General features: G+C 40.8%; 1 protein-coding gene across 1 annotated transcript in view; it reads right to left on the bottom strand.

Annotated features, from left to right (window-relative positions):
• The window catches only part of FAT2 (FAT atypical cadherin 2), a 180860-nt gene that overhangs the window by 12890 nt on the left and 148226 nt on the right, over positions 1-19744 (bottom strand). The window contains exons 17-23 of the mRNA XM_040345126.1: positions 19577-19720; positions 19000-19197; positions 13213-14020; positions 11029-11174; positions 4324-4729; positions 4084-4237; positions 1423-1976 (exon numbers count right to left, since the gene is read on the bottom strand). Coding sequence (XP_040201060.1) covers positions 1423-1976; positions 4084-4237; positions 4324-4729; positions 11029-11174; positions 13213-14020; positions 19000-19197; positions 19577-19720 — 2410 coding nt within the window. The remainder of the gene's footprint in view (positions 1-1422; positions 1977-4083; positions 4238-4323; positions 4730-11028; positions 11175-13212; positions 14021-18999; positions 19198-19576; positions 19721-19744) is intronic.

Below are 19744 nucleotides of genomic sequence, written 5' to 3'. Positions count from 1 at the left end.
AACATGGAATACCTTTTCAAGGCACTGTAATAAATGCCTGTTTTTGGGTTCAATACTACTTTAAACTTCAGCTTTAAAATCCCTGTCACGTTTATTTTGCCACCTGTGTCCCGTTGGAGAGATTTCCCTTCACTTTTCATCTTGCAGACAAAACAAGAAGAAATCTCTGTAAAGTGAGGGAAATCTCCTCTTATTAGAAGATTTCCTCTCTAGTCCAACCGCAATGAAAACTGAAAATGTTGTATTCCCCCTCACTAGAGAGGACTTTTCTTCAGCTGAAATTTGGTGGAACGCAGTTCCACAACCTCTGGCTCGGGCCCTCTGCTCCATGCCTACTACTATTACTTGGAAGCAAATAAGTCCAGCTTCTGTATTTACAAGTGGCATCTTGTCTCCCAATGCGAGGTGGGGTTCACCGCTCCAGGGAAATCCCAAGTGCAATTGTGGATAAGTCCAGGTGGGTGTGGGTGCTGGCAATGCACTAGGCAATGGAAAGTAGCAAAAGACGAATGGACGGCCGCACACCAACGAACTCTTGAGTTGTCTTTATTGAAGGAACATAAGCAAACACTGCAAATACACAGCAGGAATCAAAAACAGCTGACGCGTTTCACACTCACACTGGCCATGAATAAGCACTAAGTGTGAAACGCTTTGGCTGTTTTTGATTCCTGCTGTGTATTTGCGGTGTTTGCTTATGTTCCTTCAATAAAGACAACTCAAGAGTTCGTTGGTGTGCGGCCGTCCATCCGTCTTTTGCTACTTTCCATTGTCTCCCAATGGCTCCCACAGATCGGATCTCCTAAGCAGCTCCTACTGAGTGAAGGATGGTGACAAGGAAGATGCAGGTGCCCGGGGAGTAATGTGGATGCCCTTTAAGCTTAATACAGCAACACAATTAAAACATGTGGAAGATGGTAGAGCTTTTAGGGAGGAAGGGTCAAGATGGGGGCAGTGGAAGGTGGGTTGCATGCAGAGGTCAGAGCTGAAAAGGGATGAAAGTGAGATGTGGATAGGGGATGCAGAGGTAGGCAGCTGTGGAAGAAGGCTAAACTCTGCACTCTGTGTGTAGTGTACCCCTGAACTTTGCACTCTTTGTGTAGCACAACCCTGAACTCTGCACTACTTATGTAGCATGCAACACCCCCCCCCCCCCCGTACTCTGCACTCCTGGTACTTAGGACCCCTTTAAGACCCTTCCGCTGTTAGTGAAATTTGACCACACCCACTATTTGATGTGGTTTGGAGGGGGTTTTTTTGGGGGGCCATGGTTGAGTTCCTGCACCTATTTTCTGAGAACAAAAGCCCTACTTTCAGTTCTGGTAATAGTGGTCAACAGGACAAACTGGGACAGCTAATATCCCTAGCAGGTACACTGCAATACAAACTTACAAAAGCATATAAAAAGACAGAAGTACTTACTGTTCTCCTCACAGTCCCAGTTGTTCTTGGCGATGGACTCATTGTCGGAACTGGACGGAGGTGCAGGAGGTAGATTTGGAGCCACGCTGCACACGACTGGTCTTGCCTGGGGCTTGCAGAAGGTAAGGAGCTCTGGGACAGGGTTCATACGTGACTGTCCCTCAGCGTCCAGCTGAATCCGAGCAGCAGGACTAAGGATATTCAGTTCCATGCACGTTCCTTGAGTTCCCACACCTATGTCTCTGGATATATAGTTCTTCAGGTCTGGATCCTCCTGTGCAGTTGGCTTGTGGGTACCAGTTCGTTGGCACAGGCGTTTTCTGAAGATGACAAACACCCCCACTAACACCAAGACAGCAAGGACTCCTCCTAGGATCTCTGCTATCTCCTGGGGACCAGATATGAGGAATCTCTTATCAGGAGCGGGCATGTTCCCTTCTAGACATAGCTGACCAATGTTAGCGTCACTGCAGTTACATGTGCTACTGGGGATGCAGAGGTCAGTGGCCTGTACACATGGGCCATCCAGACAGCTTCTCACTGCAATCTGGCATCTGCAAAGAGGTAAATGTGTAAAATTATTTATATGGTACTTATTTCAATATACTCTATATTACTTATAAAAAAACAGATTTTAATGCAGTCTGTTTCCCTGCTGAGAAGAGTCATCCTTTTCCTTGTCATGGTGACCATTATAACAGCAGCTGGAAGTGACCGGGAAGACTACCCTGCAGTAGACCATTCTCAGAGCGAGGCTTGAAGCGCTCGTGGAGTGAAGAGTGGAAGAGATGATGTTGATGGCAGTGCATACTTAGATGTGCCCATTTTAATCATTAACCATGAGTTGCTAAATGTCGTACCTTCATTAAATGTAACCATATTGCTACACTTAGAGGCGCCTCTCTTCTCTTTCATACTCAGTTGTGAAATGACGCTACTTGTATATCAAGACATTGCTTGTATATCAAGTCAAAATCTATTAAAAAATTTAGCTTGTCTTGCAAAACGATCTCAAACCAAGTTACTCTCAAACCAAGGTTTTACTGTGTGTGTGTGTGTGTATATATATAATATATATACCGGTATATATATATATATATATATATATATAGCAGAGACCCTAGAGAATAGAATGTTGCAATTTTTTATGTCACACAGTATTTACACAGTAGTTTTTTTAAACGCAATTTTTTGGAAAAAAATACATTTTAATGAATTTGAATGCAAAAAAAATGAAAAATATAACCCAATTGTCTGGTAAAATATAAAAGATGATGTTACGCCGAGTAAATAGATACCTAACATATCAAGCTTTAAAATTGTGCACGCTTGTGGAATGGCGCCAAACTACAGTACACTCTTAGTTACATCAGTATTAAACATCATATAGGTAACATATCAAGAAATGGGGAACAACAATCAGTGGAAAAAACTAAAAGTTTTTGATTTTTCATGTTTATGTCTGCATATAATTGATAAGGAGTAGCTATGTTTATTCCATGATATACTTTTTTGTACTACATTCCAGACAAGTTGTCTAGACCCCAGCATGTTGCCCTTTGGTACTTAATGTATGCCCTTCGGACCACAGCAGCCTGCCTTAGTGCTTCATCAGCAGGTGTCCTAGATAAGAATGTGCTGCTTATTTATTTTTCTCTTTTTTTTTTTTAGTTTTTTTTTTTCTCTGATCTTTGATAGTGGAGCTTGCTGTGGTGAATCTCAAAGTTGGTGATAGCATTTCTTGGGGAAACTACAGGTAGCAAAAATGTAAGAGAAATAAACTGGACTTTACAAGTAGTGATTTTAAGCAGTCTTATGTAACTATGTGCCTAAAAGTCTTCTGTAGCATTACATAGATCAAATATTATGTGCGGTCCTATGCTAAAATCAGAGGCTGCACATAAAGCCCCCTATATCTAATAATTTGTCAACCAAAGACTAAAGTTTGCAGGGTTTCTATCCACTGAAACCAACCTTTCTTGATTTTTTTGGGCAACCCCTAGTATCATTTGTTAATTTGTACATTGGTATAGATTACTTCATTCGTTTATTCCGGTCACCTAATTTCAGGAGTTTAGTTTTTATTCACTTTATTACTATTATTTTCCTAGCAATGAACTTCCCCAAATAAAACCTCAAAAAGCATATAGCAGGGTAACCAACATTTTCTGTGGAAAGCTCAGACGCTTGTAATTTGTAACCAACTGGAGTTCGGCTTAAAATTTTTGTTTAAGGTTTTAGACATGCTTTAAGCTACCCTGGTTTACTGTAAAGCAGGTAGTTGTTGGCTTGGTATGGGGAGGCTCCCAGACTGGTGTGCATGTTTACACAATCGGCTTAGTTTTACAAAATTTTATTTGGGACTGGTTTGCTTACAAAGGTAAAATTCAAGAATTATTTTCCCATGTCTAGCTAAATAGCACTGATCTGGCGAGATTTTTTTTCCCCATGCATTCATGCATGATTGTTTGACTGGTTCAGGCATTTGACTAGCTGTATGAGAATCTTTAAAAACAGGGTGCAGGATTCACAGAAATATAACCTTGGTCTCCTAAACAAAAACCACTGAAGCTCATCTTGTCCAAACATTTGGAATGATTAGCTGTAGTTGAATCATACAAAGTAAAAAAAGAGTGCTGAAAACTTGTAAGACAATCTTACCTGTCACCCTGATATCCTGGAGGGCAGCTACATGTAAACCCATTGGACATGGGTGAGCAAATTCTGCCTTGTGAGCAAGAAGATGTGGCACAAGGGTTGGTATCCAGGACACAGTTGGGGCCCGGGAAGGGAGAATGGCATAGACAGGCATATGCTGGAGAAATACATAATATAAATGTTAGCAACTTGACAACTAATGATCTAAAGCAACCAACTCTATAAAACAGCCATGCCTCCTACCTCCATTGGGCATTTCTGCACACATTCTCTCACTGGGACATGGGTTGTGTCTACAAGCATGGGTATGATCACAGCATGGTGATGTGCCCTTCTGCTGAATAGACCTCCCCAGGCTTTCCACTGCTTGACCGTTGATGCTGATGTCATCCAGACAGCCCTGGAATCCTTGAGACACATAGTCTGATTCCTGTATCAAAGCCCCAATAAACAGATGAGACGAATGACCTGAGCAATCTGGCAGGGGCAGCTCAGATTCTATGCTGTCCACATGGAACTTGGCAAATTTGGCGGTCACCTCGAGGATAATACTATGCAGAGTTCCATCATTTACCATAGTCTCCAAAAGCAGGTTCTTGGTCATAATTCCTTGGCACTGATATTTATATTGCAAATACCCATTATCAAGCTGTAAACCAAAAACAAACCAAGATTAAGAGGATAACACCACTGTGCTCTGCTTATTAAAGCCAAATAGCAAACATCACTGACAGTGCAAAGGGCAGTAATATGCAGTAGTAACAACCAACAATATTTTCCATTCCCACAGGTTAGAATGATTAGCATGATTAAATATCATTTATTAAAAGCAATGTGATTGGATATTGTTTCCATTAATTTGCAAACACTAACTGAAACCTCTTTACCTCTTTAATTTACTAACACGATGTATAAAGCAATGGTGTGCAGTAATTCAAAGGTCAGATTAACTTTCATTGTCTTGTCTACACTGAACATGCCAGCACATGGCTAAGCATTGGCTAAGCATTTAATAACTTTGCCTTGGAGCACCAGGCTCATTCAGTTTCCAGCCCAGGCATACAGTATCAGTATTGTGGTTGTACATTCTCCCTGTGTTTGTGTGGGCTTCCTTATGAACATACAGTATGTTCCATATATTTACACTATGCAGTTTTGAATAAGTGGCTCAACATATTAGGCAGGCTATATTTGCACTATACACCATCAATACTGGATTTACATTTGGTCATTGGGGCCTAAAGGAATAATTTGCATGGCTTTGTCCACTGTTCTAAATTGCGGAATAATCCTCTTTTCTTATGATATGTGATGAAATGAGACATGTTAATATTTTTGGTTCTAAGAAGGTTCTTCTGTGTTATCCACAGATTCAGTTAAAGGGCTTTTTATTTCTTTAGTCCCCTCTGTTTTTATTTTTTTTATTTATAACAGGGGCCAGACCCACATGGCCTGACACATTACATATAACAGCTGAATATATAACCATAGCACTGGTACAAATCTTGGTACAAAGTAGCATAACTAATACAACAACAGGTCATTGTCCCGTTGACTTTATTATATCAAAGTTTCATCCATGACTGGGAGGTCCTCCTATATGAGGACGGTGGATATGTGCTAATTTGTGACGATGTTGGGTGTCAGAGCCCATGGGCCCAGGCCCTTCTTTTTCTATTTATCGAGAAAGGAGAGATTGAGAAAAGTAAAGAGAAGAATAGTAGAAGAGAGGAGTAAAATAGGAAGCGGTCATAGTATCTGGGGGTGAAGGGGGGAGAGGAGGGGGGGTGTGAGGAGGGCAGACTCCTGTATAGGGAGTGTCGGCGAGGCTCACCAGAGCCATCAGTGTAGTGGCCTGTGCCTTCCCCTAGAAATTCTGGGGGGGTGGGAAACCCCGCAAGAGAACATGTCTTCATACGGCAGCGGAGGGGTCTCTCAATGCTTGCCCCTCAGCGGAAAATATGAAGATGTTCCACTGTTGCCAAGTGTTAGTGAATGTTTCCTGCTTGTTTTACGCCATAAGGATGAGATCTTCCATGTGTTTTATCTCTTCCACCCTAGTCAGCCAAGAGGCAATGGTCGGTGGAAGAGTGGCTTTCCAGTGAAGTGGGATGCAGGCCATGGCTACGTCAAACAGGTGTCTGATCACAGACTTTTTGTACACTTTCTCTGGGATGTTAGACGCGTGCAGGAGAAAGAATGCAGGATCATCTGGTATGATACGGTCCATGAATTTCTGAGCCACCTCCCGTACCACCCGCCAAAAGTGGCGCAGGCCAGGACATGACCAGAAAATGTGTACGAGTGTACCCGTGTCAGCTTGGCAGCGCCAGCAAAGGTCTGACGACGCCGGGAAGAATTTGTGAAGGAGTGACGCTTTAGTCCCCTCTTACCATAACCTTATTGGTTATACTTTCTTCTACTGCATATTGAAAGAGAGTAAATATGATATAAAACAATTGTCACCAGCGATACTGGGAAACTCATACAAGGATTAGATTATCAATAGGTGGTGTGAAGCAGTGTTCCTCACCAGATATCAAGTGGGATAGGAAGATACAGAAGGCAGATATCCCTTGACTTAAATCTTGTCTAATGAGGGCTCTTCACTTAGATCACATTACCATTACACATGGGTCCACCCAACGCTGTATCCTGGCCTAGGCCAACAAGGCCCAAGCCTAGGGCAGCACTTTGCAGGGGGGCAGCACGGAAAGAGTCCCCGCCAGCTTGCACTACACTGTTGGTGTAATGCAAGCTACTACTAATTTCGACTGTCCTTTCATCCTGGACCACAAACCTTCCTCACTGTGCTATATGTTTTCTGCTACACCCTTGGCATGGTTATATGTTCTTAGTTCTCTCCATAAAATTATCAGAAATTTGTGCTTAAAGTAAAACTATAGGCATCATTTTGAATAGAGCAAGGGAGGGTTATAGCCCCTGTCAGTTTAATTTTTACCATCCCTGTCCCATTGCAAAGATTTCCCTTCTCATCCTGCCCCATAGCCAAACAGGAAGTGAGAGGAAATCTATGCAAATTAAGGGAATCTAATGCCCCCCGCCCTAAGAACTAGTGTCCCCACTGGGAAATTTCAGGCCGGGCCTTAAACAGAAAGGGGTGTGGCCTTGACAGGAAGGGGTGGGTATTGTTTACAAACGAATACATCAATATTTTTTCTGATTATACTTTAATTTGGGGTGTCATACACCCAAGACCCGGGGCACCTGCCTGGAGACCTGGGGCTTATGAACCTAATACCCCAGCCTACCAAAACTCCTGCTCACAACTTTCCTGTCCTGAGTTCTCTGACATCATTGGTGCCAGCTGTGTCATGTCTTGCGTAGTTCTCATTAATATTTGTTTTTGACATTGTCTCCAAAGTTTTCAACATTCTAATGTAGAGGGTATCAGCACAGTAGGACACAGAACAAGCAAACTGAAATTCTCTATCGGCAAGCTAGTTCTTTCCTGTGAAATCTATTCTTATCGTTCATATTTTATGAATTGCGAATTACAAAAGAAAAATGTAACCTGTTTTTCTTCTACTGCATTTACAAGACAAGCCAAATAACTAATGATTAACGAACCTCTACAATTATATTTGACTTTTTGGCTGCTATTTAGAACTAAATGCATCTGTACTTGTGACTGACATACTCAAATACTATTTTTTGTATGTGAGGGATAGGTTTCTTGCACAGCTCACATGCATTTTATGTGAAATGTACTGAAAAGAAAATATACCTTTTCCACCTACAAAATGTTGAAACAATCTGAGGCTGTACAAGCAGAAACTTGCTAAGATGCCTTCAGGCAAGATTGCTTGATCATCTATCTACACATCCTACCTTTAACTTTAATGAGACTTCAGTGCTTTAAGCATGACATACAGATATAAACTATTCTAAGTATTATTATACTAACAAATATTTAGCCAGTTCATTTACAGAACAACAAACCTGCACTACAGGAAATATTGTCTGATCACAGCACAGGAGCAAAAAATCCAAGTTATACATATTCAAAAACAAGTGTAATGCTAGCCATGGGCATTAGATGACAGTGATTGCATGTGTGTTACCAAAATATACAATTTTATAACCTGCACATATATGGTGGTTAATTAATTACATGGAGCAGATACCAGATATATAATAGTAGCAGAGAAAAATTCAAACATAGGTGGCTGACCATTTCCTCTGAAAACGATGTGCCATAGGTTTCTGCTGGTATATTAAAGCAAAACCATTCTACCCCCACTCCAGAAGTTGCATTGGAAAGCAAAGAAACTTTTCTGTAAGTCTTTTTATAACCACTTGCCGACCTCCTCATGTACATATACGTCAGCAGAATGGCACGGACAGGCACATGTACGTACCTGTACGTGCTCTGCTTGACGTGGGTCGGGGGTCCGATCGGGACCCCCCCCCCCCGGTACATGCGGCGGTCGGGTTCCCTCGGGGAGCGATCCGGGACGACGGCGCGGCTATTCGTTTATAGCCGCCCCGTCGCGATCGCTCCCCGGAGCTGAAGAACGGGGAGAGCCGTATGTAAACACGGCTTCCCCGTGCTTCACTGTGGCGGCTTCATCGATCGAGTGATCCCTTTTATTAGGGAGACTCGATCGATGATGTCAGTCCTACAGCCACACCCCCCTACAGTTGTAAACACACACTAGGTGAACCCTAAATGTTATAGCGCCCCCTGTGTTTAACTCCCAAACTGCAACTGTCATTTTCACAATAAACAATGCAATTTAAATGCATTTTTTGCTGTGAAAATGACAATGGTCCCAAAAATGTGTCAAAATTGTCCGAAGTGTCCGCCATAATGTCGCAGTCACGAAAAAAATCGCTGGTCGCCGCCATTAGTAGTAAAAAAAATAAAAAAAATAAAAATGCAAAAAAAACTATCCCCTATTTTGTAAACCATATAAATTTTGCGCAAACCAACCGATAAACGATTATTGCGATTTTTTTTACCAAAAATAGGTAGAAGAATACGTATCGGCCTAAACTGAGGAAAAAAAAAATGTTATATATGTTTTTGGGGGATATTTATTATAGCAAAAAGTAAAAAATATTGAATTTTTTTCAAAATTGTCGCTCTATTTTTGTTTATAGCGCAAAAACTAAAAACCGCAGATGTGAACAAATACCACCAAAAGAAAGCTCTATTTGTGGGAAAAAAAGGACGCCAATTTTGTTTGGGAGCCACGTCGCACGACCGCGCAATTGTCTGTTAAAGCGACGCAGTCCCGAACTGTAAAAACACCTTGGGTCTTTAGGCAGCATATTGGTCCGGTCCTTAAGTGGATAATAAATAGTGCAAGGTGCAAAGTCTATTAACTCAATCTATCCAATCAGAATTCACTTTGCTGAAGTCAGAATTGAATAACGATGGGTATACACTGAGTTTTTTTTTTTTTTTCATTAAACCAGCTGGTTGAAGTTAAAAAAGTTCACAGATCTTTCCATCAACACAAACAATTTGGATGCAAGGATCTCTCCCGCTGTACTATTGTATTTTGACAGTGGGGACACCCGGGACTGCCCCCTCCCTCACTTCAGAATGCACAGATTGACTGCAAGCGCTGATTGAATGATGGTTTTTCATGATTAACTGGTGAACAGAATTTAAGACTGCTTTTACATGGTGTACTAACTTTACACCTTGTAAAAGCAGCCCTAATTTTGCGTATGCAACTTAATACTTACGGAGAAAAAACGAAGCTGAAAAGCTTTGTGGATCTCCGTAAGTGCTAATTTGCATACCCGAGGCGGCATTTCGATACGAAATGCCCCCAGCGGCGGATGCGGTGCTGCATCCTAAGATCCGGCAGTGTAATTCAATTACACATGCCGGATCTTCTCCCTAACTATGGAAAACTGATTCTGTGGATCAGTTCCATAGTTAGGACCAGGGATACGACGGAGTAACAGCAGTTACTCCGTCGTATCTCTTTTGAGGATTTGGCCCAAAAGTTAGTACACCATGTAAAAGCAGACCCTTCTGTCTAGCGACGCAGGTTTTTTTCGAATTTGAACTTTTTTTTTCGCGCCGTATCGCAATCCACAAAGCCCGGCGTAACGTAATTTCGCGCTATGCACGTCGGGAAAATGACGTCACGAGCATGCGCAGTACGGCCGGCGCGGGAGCGCGCCTCATTTAAATGGGAATCGCCCCCATGAAATGAGGAACGCCTTGCGCCGGCGGAATTTAAGTTACACGGCCAGAAATTTCTAGGTAAGTGCTTTGTGGATCGGGCACTTAGGTAGAAATTTTAAGGCAGTGTAACTTAAATTAGAATTTCGCCGTTACGCCGGGTCTTTGTGGATTTGGCCCTAAATCTTACCATCACTGTTAAAAAAATCCATATGTCTAAAATCAAGTTTAGCACTAACGCTTATGGTTTAAAACTGTTACATTTATGTCTGTAATATATTAGTTAAACTGTCAATAAAAGATTTCAATTTGGCACCTATACAACATGCTAAAAACTGAAGGACCTGCACTGCAAGCTATATACCAAAATGAAGCTATATGCTTCAACTGCCTGACCTGTATAGGACATCATCAGGTGTATTGTAGGTTGTCACCAAGAAAGGAACAAGTACACAAATCAGAGGACAGTGAGCGGCGCCAGTGTCAATCTGGCTATTATTCCCTATAATTCAGCTGAACACTTCCTCATCCTTTACTCTATATGTGTTGTTGGAGAATATAAGAACTGATCTAGACCCTTACAGTTCAGGTTGCTATTTTACATAATTTTTTATTTTAAATTAGAGTAATGGTTTAAAAATGCAATCAGATATTTAGTGATCTCGTGGTACTATTGCAAGCATAATGTATTGCCTTCAAAGAAAGTTTATAATATATAATTTGTTTTGGTCAAATTGTTACAGTGATATACTTCTGCTCACAGATAAATAAAAACCTACCTCTAGAAGAGATGAAGAAGAGCCATTTACAAACACCAAAACAGATCTAGGCTGGAGGGTTTTCAGTCTGAACTGGACTTTCCAGCCACCACTAACCTCATGGTGGTAATGTAGAAAGCTATGTCCATCAAATCTTAATGCTGTACCTGGGGGGGGGGGGAAAGAGGAAAATATTTTTTGGGTTTCTGCCAAGTAAATACTGTGCATGATCAGGCAGTGTTTAAAATGTGTGTAAACCCCAACAAAGAACTTCCCTTATTTGCTCCCTTTTGATCTGCTAGGCCTAATGCACACGGGGGGTATGAATTTATGCTGAATGTTTTCGGGCAGAACTTGGCAAAAAATTGCTCTAATGCAGCATTTGTACGCATGTTTATGCACGTATGCTGTTAAGGGTAAATGCATTCTACTGGCTAATATAATAGTTTATTAGAGCCATTGGAATACATTTACACTCAAAAATGCTTGTTTATGTGTGTTTACATGTGTTTAAGTGTATAAATTATGCTTGTAAAGTTCTCTCCAATCTCAGCTTTGGTGTATTATTTTTAAGCCTCTAAATGCTGCTATTAAAATATTGATCTAAAAGCCAAATGTGCATGGCCATATGGGCTAACATAGATTTGTAATTCGAAGCATAAAAAAATAAATATGCTATATGCCCGTGAAAGAGGCATTTTGTATGCATGAGGCCTTAAATATACCATTGGAAGCATTTTGCTATATCTGTTTAATAACTTCCAAAAAACGAACACTGATCTTGTCAGTTCTTATAATAGTCTCCAAATTGACAAGCCTTTCATTTGTAGAGATCGGAGAGTAGGAGTGGTTGAGTAGTTTAGCAGAAGACACTGGGCAGGGCTGACAACTCAGTCCACATAAATCCCAGTCCACAACAGGGCTTAATAGCTAAGTGCATTCCTGCTGGATCAACATGTATGTTTCTGCACTTGCAGGGTCTTTAAAGGGTTAAAATACTGGAAAATGTGCATACATTGCAGAGATGTACTGCATATGTTTTTCATTTTTATACTTTTAGTAATAAAATATGGGCTTTTGAGTTCACAGGCATTAGGTCTCCTACCTGTCATACCCACTGTGGTCTTACTCCCTACCAGAACTTTAAATATCTTATATACCTTCCTTATGTGACAAAATCGGAGGGGGGGGGGGCAGAATAAGGCAAAGATGGATACCAGGCTTAGTAATTTCTTCATTGTAATCCCCCACATATATTAAAAGCTCAACACACTGATTTTATTGCCAACTGAGCCACCTATCTTTGCTGGGCAAACCCTTTAAATTAGAAATTCATTCCTTTATTATTTTTTGATTTGTGAGGTATGTAGTGATATGTACATGTATTAGGAAAGCAATGCTTAACATTAAAGTAAATAGGGAAAAAAAACGTTCCTGCCACTTTAACGTATGTATTTCGATGTGGCCCTGGGCAGTCAACTTTTTCCAGAGCTTGAAAAAAATTCTCAGCTCTAAGGTTGCTGGACCATTTGCAACTATCCTCCTCTTTAGCACCTTCAAATGCTCCAGCAGCACATTACAAATTGTTATGTTAGGAAAAACAGTGCCCACTCTATATTGAAGAACCTGTGGAGGGGTTTTCTTTTTTTCTTATAAAAGATTTTTTTTAAAAAACTAGTGACTAGTAGAAGCTGGAAGCTATAGACTGCACACACACATTACTTTCTTACTGCTCTTAACAACCTTTAAAGTATATCTAAGGCCATGTTTTGGATAGGATAGTAAAGGGTTAAAACAACTGAAAGATTTTTTTTCCATCTGTGTCTCATTTAGATGATTTACCTTTCTTTACTTTCTGACTTGCAGACACAACAGGAAGTAAAAATAAATATTTTTAATGTGGGAATGATGTTCTTTAGATATCCTTTTAAGTAGACTATTAGGCATTTGTCACTAGCACAAGAGTCACTATTGAAAGATCTCCTCTCTATTCTTTTTCCAGTGGCAACTTAAAATTTTGGATTTTCCATCACTTTATGATTTAAACTGTTGATGGTCACCAGGTTTCATAAAGAGTACCCAAACCCACACAGACAGCAACCACAACCTGAGAGGGTTGCTAGCCCCTTCCTGTTCTACCCATTTCTAGCCAATTTCTACCCTATCTTGTGAGGGGCAGAATGTCAAACACTTAAATGAACTTACTATTGCATGTGCAGATTTGTTGAAGCGTGTGCTGTGGAGTAATAACACTGAGCCTGGCAGTGCTGTGTGAAGATAATACTGATGGGTCCAGCTTGATTATTTCCTGACATGTCCGTTTTTTGCACTGTAAACCGTTGCAGGGCAAGTGAAATATCCTCTCAATATGTAAACCCGTGGACTGGTCCAGCTCACTTTTCACCTCACTGATTTTTTCAGCCAAAGCCTGTGGTTTACTGAGTGAGCTAGAGATCATCCCAGTCACTAAGACAAGATCCAAAGACGATGATGTTTCATCTTTTTGAAGACTGGCCATCTGAATCTGCTGTCGGTCTACTGAAAGCAGGTTTCCAAGAAACCTCTGAAAATTGCGCCAATGGTCTCCTATAAAGTCCTCTGGAGATAAGCTCTTGAATCGAAGAACCAATGATTGCTGGAGAGCCTCGTCGCTAAAACACCAGACAGAGATATGAACAGGTGCCATGGCGGTAAATGAGCCATCACTGACTGTGACGTTGAAAAAATATTGACCTTGTTGAAGACTTTCAAGCGCAATGACCTTGCCATCAGTAATTCCAACAGAAAATAGACCTTTTCTAAGCTCCTCTTCAGCCAACCTGTACATCAATGTGTCATGAGGATCTTGGTCCGTGGCATGCAGTTTGCCCAACACGGTGCCGTGAAATGATGGCTCACTGGTAGTGATAAATATTTCCAGTGGCAGCACTGTAGGAGAGTGGCGGCTTTGGTCAATGACCTGGATGCTGACAAAAGTGGAAGATGAAAGGTGTGGTATGCCATTGTCAGAAACCTAAGCCAACAGAAAAGAATAGTTAGTGTTGGTATTTTTGCCAAATATATATTTTCATTACTTTTTACATAATTTTTTTTATATCAAATCTTTCATTATTACTGGCACTGCTACCAAACAACCATTAACCTTGACTGAGGCACTAGAAAAGTTTGTTTATTTATCTAATAGTCCATTTATCTTCTTGAAGGTGAAACTCTATATTATCACTACTGTACTATTAAAAAAATCTCTTTCATACTTACCGGGATGCTGGCACATTTGATCTACTTTTATAGTTTAACAGAGGCGATACTCTCCCCTTCTTGACTAATAATCCATTTATCTTCTTGAAGGTGAAACTCTATATTATCACTACTGTACTATTAAAAAAATCTCTTAAAAGGATTGGAAAAACTCTTTGGACACCATTCCTAACTATCACCATCTGGATAAAAAGGCGGTTTTCCGTCCATAAAATTTTATCGCCAACCCTGGATAACTTCTCCATGGCAACCGGACTCAATAAATCAATCCAAACTTTCCCCCAGTTATAGGCTAATGAACTTTGAAACTCTCTATGACTTTTCTGGGAACGATTAAGGCAGCGATGCATCATGAAACTACACTCATTACATATCCCCAGACTGAGAATATTTCAAAGACCTAAGCCTTTTGTCCTGTTGCCTTAAATGTGGGCATTTGGATGCCTATTTATATCACTTGCTCTAGACTTGCCCTGGGATCATACAATCCTTGATTACAGTATAGTGATATATTACCTCACATCTAGTTAAGTTGCCGTTATCTCATAGACATCCCTGGAGTTAGAATTTCCAAGGGTTACCAGTATCTCTCTAGTAGCAAAAAAAGACCATTGTGCATTACTAGACCTACCCTGACCCTCATTCCTTCTCATTATTCAAGAGTGGACCTATGTACTCTACACGGAATGGATGGTTGCCTTTTTAAAAACTGACACTCAGCTTCAATAATTTTTGGACATCTGGGAGCCTTTATTCAAAGCTCAAAGGATAGGTTCACCCTTTAGAACATACTACATCCATCTTTAGGATGGAACATGCAACATGTTCCAGCATCCTCTACCTCACCCCCTAAACCCCCTACTCCTGTGACAGTGGTGGGGGGTTTCTCTCCCCGTCACATTTAAAATCAGCCCAGCTGTGCAGGTGTTTTCAATAGACTATGAGGCACTAATCAGCTCCTTTGCAGTCAATTGACAGTGGTATGGGAAGAGACCTGTATGAAATATATGCAGAAGCCTGACATTGCACCTTTGATTGACTGATTGCAGGTACAATGCTCTGCAGATTCCTGAGAAAAAAATAAATGCAAATTTTTTTGCCTGCGAAAATATGTGCGTTTATTGTGGTTTTTACAAAGGTGAACTTAGCCTTTAAGGTCCCTTCACACTGAAGCAGTGTGGTTTGACTGCATGCGTGAGTTTTGGTGCTCTTATAGACAGCGCACCAAAACAATGGGACATAATAGAACTTTATGGGAAGCGCTGCTAATGTGCACCAGACCAATGAGTACACTACAATACTGCATTACTAGACAAACCACACTTAATCAGTGTGAAAGGGGCCTAACAACACATGCCTGGTGAAAGGGGACTAATAACACATGCCTGATGAAGGACCCCTGTGAGGCTCTGAAATGTTGCTTCTGCAACTATGATGTTATCACAGAATAAAGCATTGAACCCGTTCTGGAGATCCTTGGTGTGCTGGTGACATATTTCCTGCTTTGAATGTCAGCGTTTTCCAGCTGGTGGTCACTGCAGCACCCACTTACATCCACAGCCATTTCACTGGAACGTGCATGTTGGGAATATTGTGTTTAGAGGCCTAACAACTGACACACAATAATCAAAAGCACAAAGCTTTCACCACACACAAAGGTATCAGACAAGATTATTTATCAATGACCCCTAAATGAATTTCAGCTCCCTACTTGGACTTTTTCCCAACTCTTAGTGCAGTAAGCAAGTAAAGCAAACAATGTTTTTAGTGCAAGATCTGCTTTACCATACAAATAAAGTGAAAGCACTAAAGATACTTAAAGAACTGATAGTTTAGATACCTCTGTCAAACTGCTGTTCCAGTGTTAATTATTGTTTTCACATGATACAGGTCTGGCCATTGGGGACTCATTACAAAGGGAGGCTGCAAAGTTGATTTTGTCATTATTGGCTAGGTTTCCATAGATTACCACCTTTAATGTTATTAGAATATACCTCATGGAGTGGGATTGTGTGGGCAACACAAAAAAAAGGTTTCAAAATGTATAAAAAATTATATCAATTTATTACAAAAATAGATTCAACATATACAAAAATGTCTCAAAAATTACATGAATGTACATTATACAAATCATAAATGATGCAAATACTGTCCGGCATACGGTACCATCACCAAATTTGGGAGGTAAGTTGTAGCTGAAAGCCGACGCGTTTCGAATGCTACGCATTCTTCATCATGGCATAAACAAGTATTACATCTGAAGTAGATCAAAAAATAATGTAATTATTAAATACATTCACAATGTAACATTGTACTTTCTTCATTTAAATACAGAAACAGCACATATAGTAATATACCTTCTTCATCAAACAAAGAAAAAGCACATATATTAGTGAAAAAAATTCTCACCTATTGTTTAAAAATTCTGCGCCCAAGGGTGTGGACCAAAAAGCCCCTCGATGTCCTGGGACCCAGATGTCTCCTATTGCAGGCTGCACCATACAGAGAAGTCCCTATTTAGTTTCACTCATAGAGTGGATAGAACCAATTGGTTCAATTTGAGTGGCGTTGAAAATCCTATATAAAGGAGATAGAATAAGGAAAAAGGAAAATGCCCCCCCAGGGGAAGAGGAGAGAGAAACATAAAGTTCTCATCAGTTTGTATAAAGATTTGCCAGTGTTAAGCATCAATTCATCGGTTGGAAATTGTATTCCAAGCAGTTCATGAAACTTACCACCAGTAAGTGGGAATCCTGTGTCCAAAATCCAGCTAAATCCAGGTAAATCCTGAAAAGGGTTTCTGGTTTCCCCAGGCAAATTCCCCTTGGGGGTAAAAAATAGCTCCTTGCTCTCCTGAATATGGAGAGGGAATGACACCACATATCACCTTGGCCCTCCTTAAGTACCTACCTTGACTCTGTTCAGGTGATGTGTTCCTCCCCTCAATCGCCGCACTGATTATACTGTACCAGCCTATGGTTGTTTGTAAGCTGGCCATGTGTGGCTCCATCTTACTTCAAAGAGTGCCGCTCCTAAGAGGCGCATTAAAGCGCCGTCATTGATTCTCCATGCGTCAGCGTCACTTCCGTGACCGGAAGTGCCGCCGCGGCCATCTTGCTAATGGATTTGATTGCCCATCGATCTACGTCACTTCCGCCACCGGAAGTGCTGCCGCGGCCATTTTATTGGATGGTTATGGATGAGACGTCTCGAGACATCCCAACCGGAACCGGAAGTTCCCCGGCGGCCATTTTTGAAAAGGGCCCAGGCTTGTATTGGAAAACTGGCATGTATCTCCCGCAGGGAGAACAGCCTGGTCAAAGCGGTGGAGTTGAGAAAGTGGTGGGGAGGTAGAAAACTTAAGCAGTGACATTAATCACTGCTTGAAATAAATGACAAAAACGGGCCAAGCCCAGGCTTGGATTATAACGAAATCGCCTGGGTTTAAGAGGTACTGTTCTAATCGAATCCATTAGCAAGATGGCCGCGGCGGCACTTCCGGTCACGGAAGTGACGCCGACGCATGGAGAATCAATGACGGCGCTTTAATTCGCCTCTCAGGAGCGGCACTCTTTGAAGTAAGATGGAGCCACACATGGCCAGCTTACAAACAACCATAGGCTGGTACAGTATAATCAGTGCGGCGATTGAGGGGAGGAACACATCACCTGAACAGAGTCAAGGTAGGTACTTAAGGAGGGCCAAGAGGGATATGTGGTGTCATTCCCTCTCCATATTCAGGAGAGCAAGGAGCTATTTTTTACCCCCAAGGGGAATTTGCCTGGGGAAACCAGAAACCCTTTTCAGGATTTACCTGGATTTAGCTGGATTTTGGACACAGGATTCCCACTTACTGGTGGTAAGTTTCATGAACTGCTTGGAATACAATTTCCAACCGATGAATTGATGCTTAACACTGGCATATCTTTATACAAACTGATGAGAACTTTATGTTTCTCTCTCCTCTTCCCCTGGGGGGGCATTTTCCTTTTTCCTTATTCTATCTCCTTTATATAGGATTTTCAATGCCACTCAAATTGAACCAATTGGTTCTATCCACTCTATGAGTGAAACTAAATAGGGACTTCTCTGTATGGTGCAGCCTGCAATAGGAGACATCTGGGTCCCAGGACATCGAGGGGCTTTTTGGTCCACACCCTTGGGCGCGGAATTTTTAAACAATAGGTGAGATTTTTTTTCACTAATATATGTGCTTTTTCTTTGTTTGATGAAGAAGGTATATTACTATATGTGCTGTTTCTGTATTTAAATGAAGAAAGTACAATGTTACATTGTGAATGTATTTAATAATTACATTATTTTTTGATCTACTTCAGATGTAATACTTGTTTATGCCATGATGAAGAATGCGTAGCATTCGAAACGCGTCTGCTTTCAGCTACAACTTACCTCCCAAATTTGGTGATGGTACCGTATGCCGGACAGTATTTGCATCATTTATGATTTGTATAATGTACATTCATGTAATTTTTGAGACATTTTTGTATATGTTGAATCTATTTTTGTAATAAATTGATATAATTTTTTATACATTTTGAAACCTTTTTTTTTGTGTTGCCCACACAATCTCACTCCATGAGGTATATTCGAATAATTTCTAGTACTATGGGATGATGGCAACCACATGCTGTCATACGTGAGTTGGTCCTTTTTCTACCACCTTTAATGTTTTTCTAGTTTCATCCCCTTAGAATACTTCTAATTACATCTCACCTTTATTTTCAAGACATGCTTCTCTTTGGAACCTCTGCTGAGGACAGCTGTAGTAGAGAGGACACCATCTGGACTGATCTGGAACACATTGTCTTCATTTCCTTCCATGATCTGAAAATTAAATGGTGGTCCATTTTTGGAAGAATCCTTATCTGTTGCAATAAGTGTCAACACACTAGTACCAGCTGGGGAATTGTCCTGTGGATAAGATAAGATTATGGGTTGAGTCTGGCGAGTGTCCGCAAATAACAAAAGCATATTTCTAGATTGTAAGCGCTAATGAGCAGGGCCCTCTGATCCCTTCCCTGATGTAAAGCGCCTTCGCAAACTGTTGGCGCTATATAAATCCTGTATAATAATAATAATAATAATAATAATAATATTGATACTCAAAAGGTCAAATTCAGAAGTATGATTGTTTAATGGGCAGTAACCCATACTACAAAATCAGAATTTAACTTATACCAATCTGACTTAGGTAAGCAAAAATTATTTTGATTGCTGTTGGCAAAAACAGTTATTATATTTTCATCTATCTTTGCATTGTATTTTTCAATATGCCAAATAATCACCATACCTGAAGCACAAGGCTGTAGTTGGACTGTAAAAACACAGGAGGGTTATCATTGACATCTAGTAAGTGGATCTGAACTGTCACCTCATTGTAGAGTGCTTGGACACCATTGTCATTTGCGCGAACCACGAGAGAATATTTGGCTTTCTGTTAAAAATGAAAGACATCCCA

The sequence above is a fragment of the Rana temporaria genome, chromosome 3 (assembly GCF_905171775.1).
Source record: "Rana temporaria chromosome 3, aRanTem1.1, whole genome shotgun sequence".
In the NCBI taxonomy this organism is placed as follows: Eukaryota; Metazoa; Chordata; class Amphibia; order Anura; family Ranidae; genus Rana; species Rana temporaria.
This window is presented reverse-complemented; position numbering and strand designations above follow the sequence as displayed.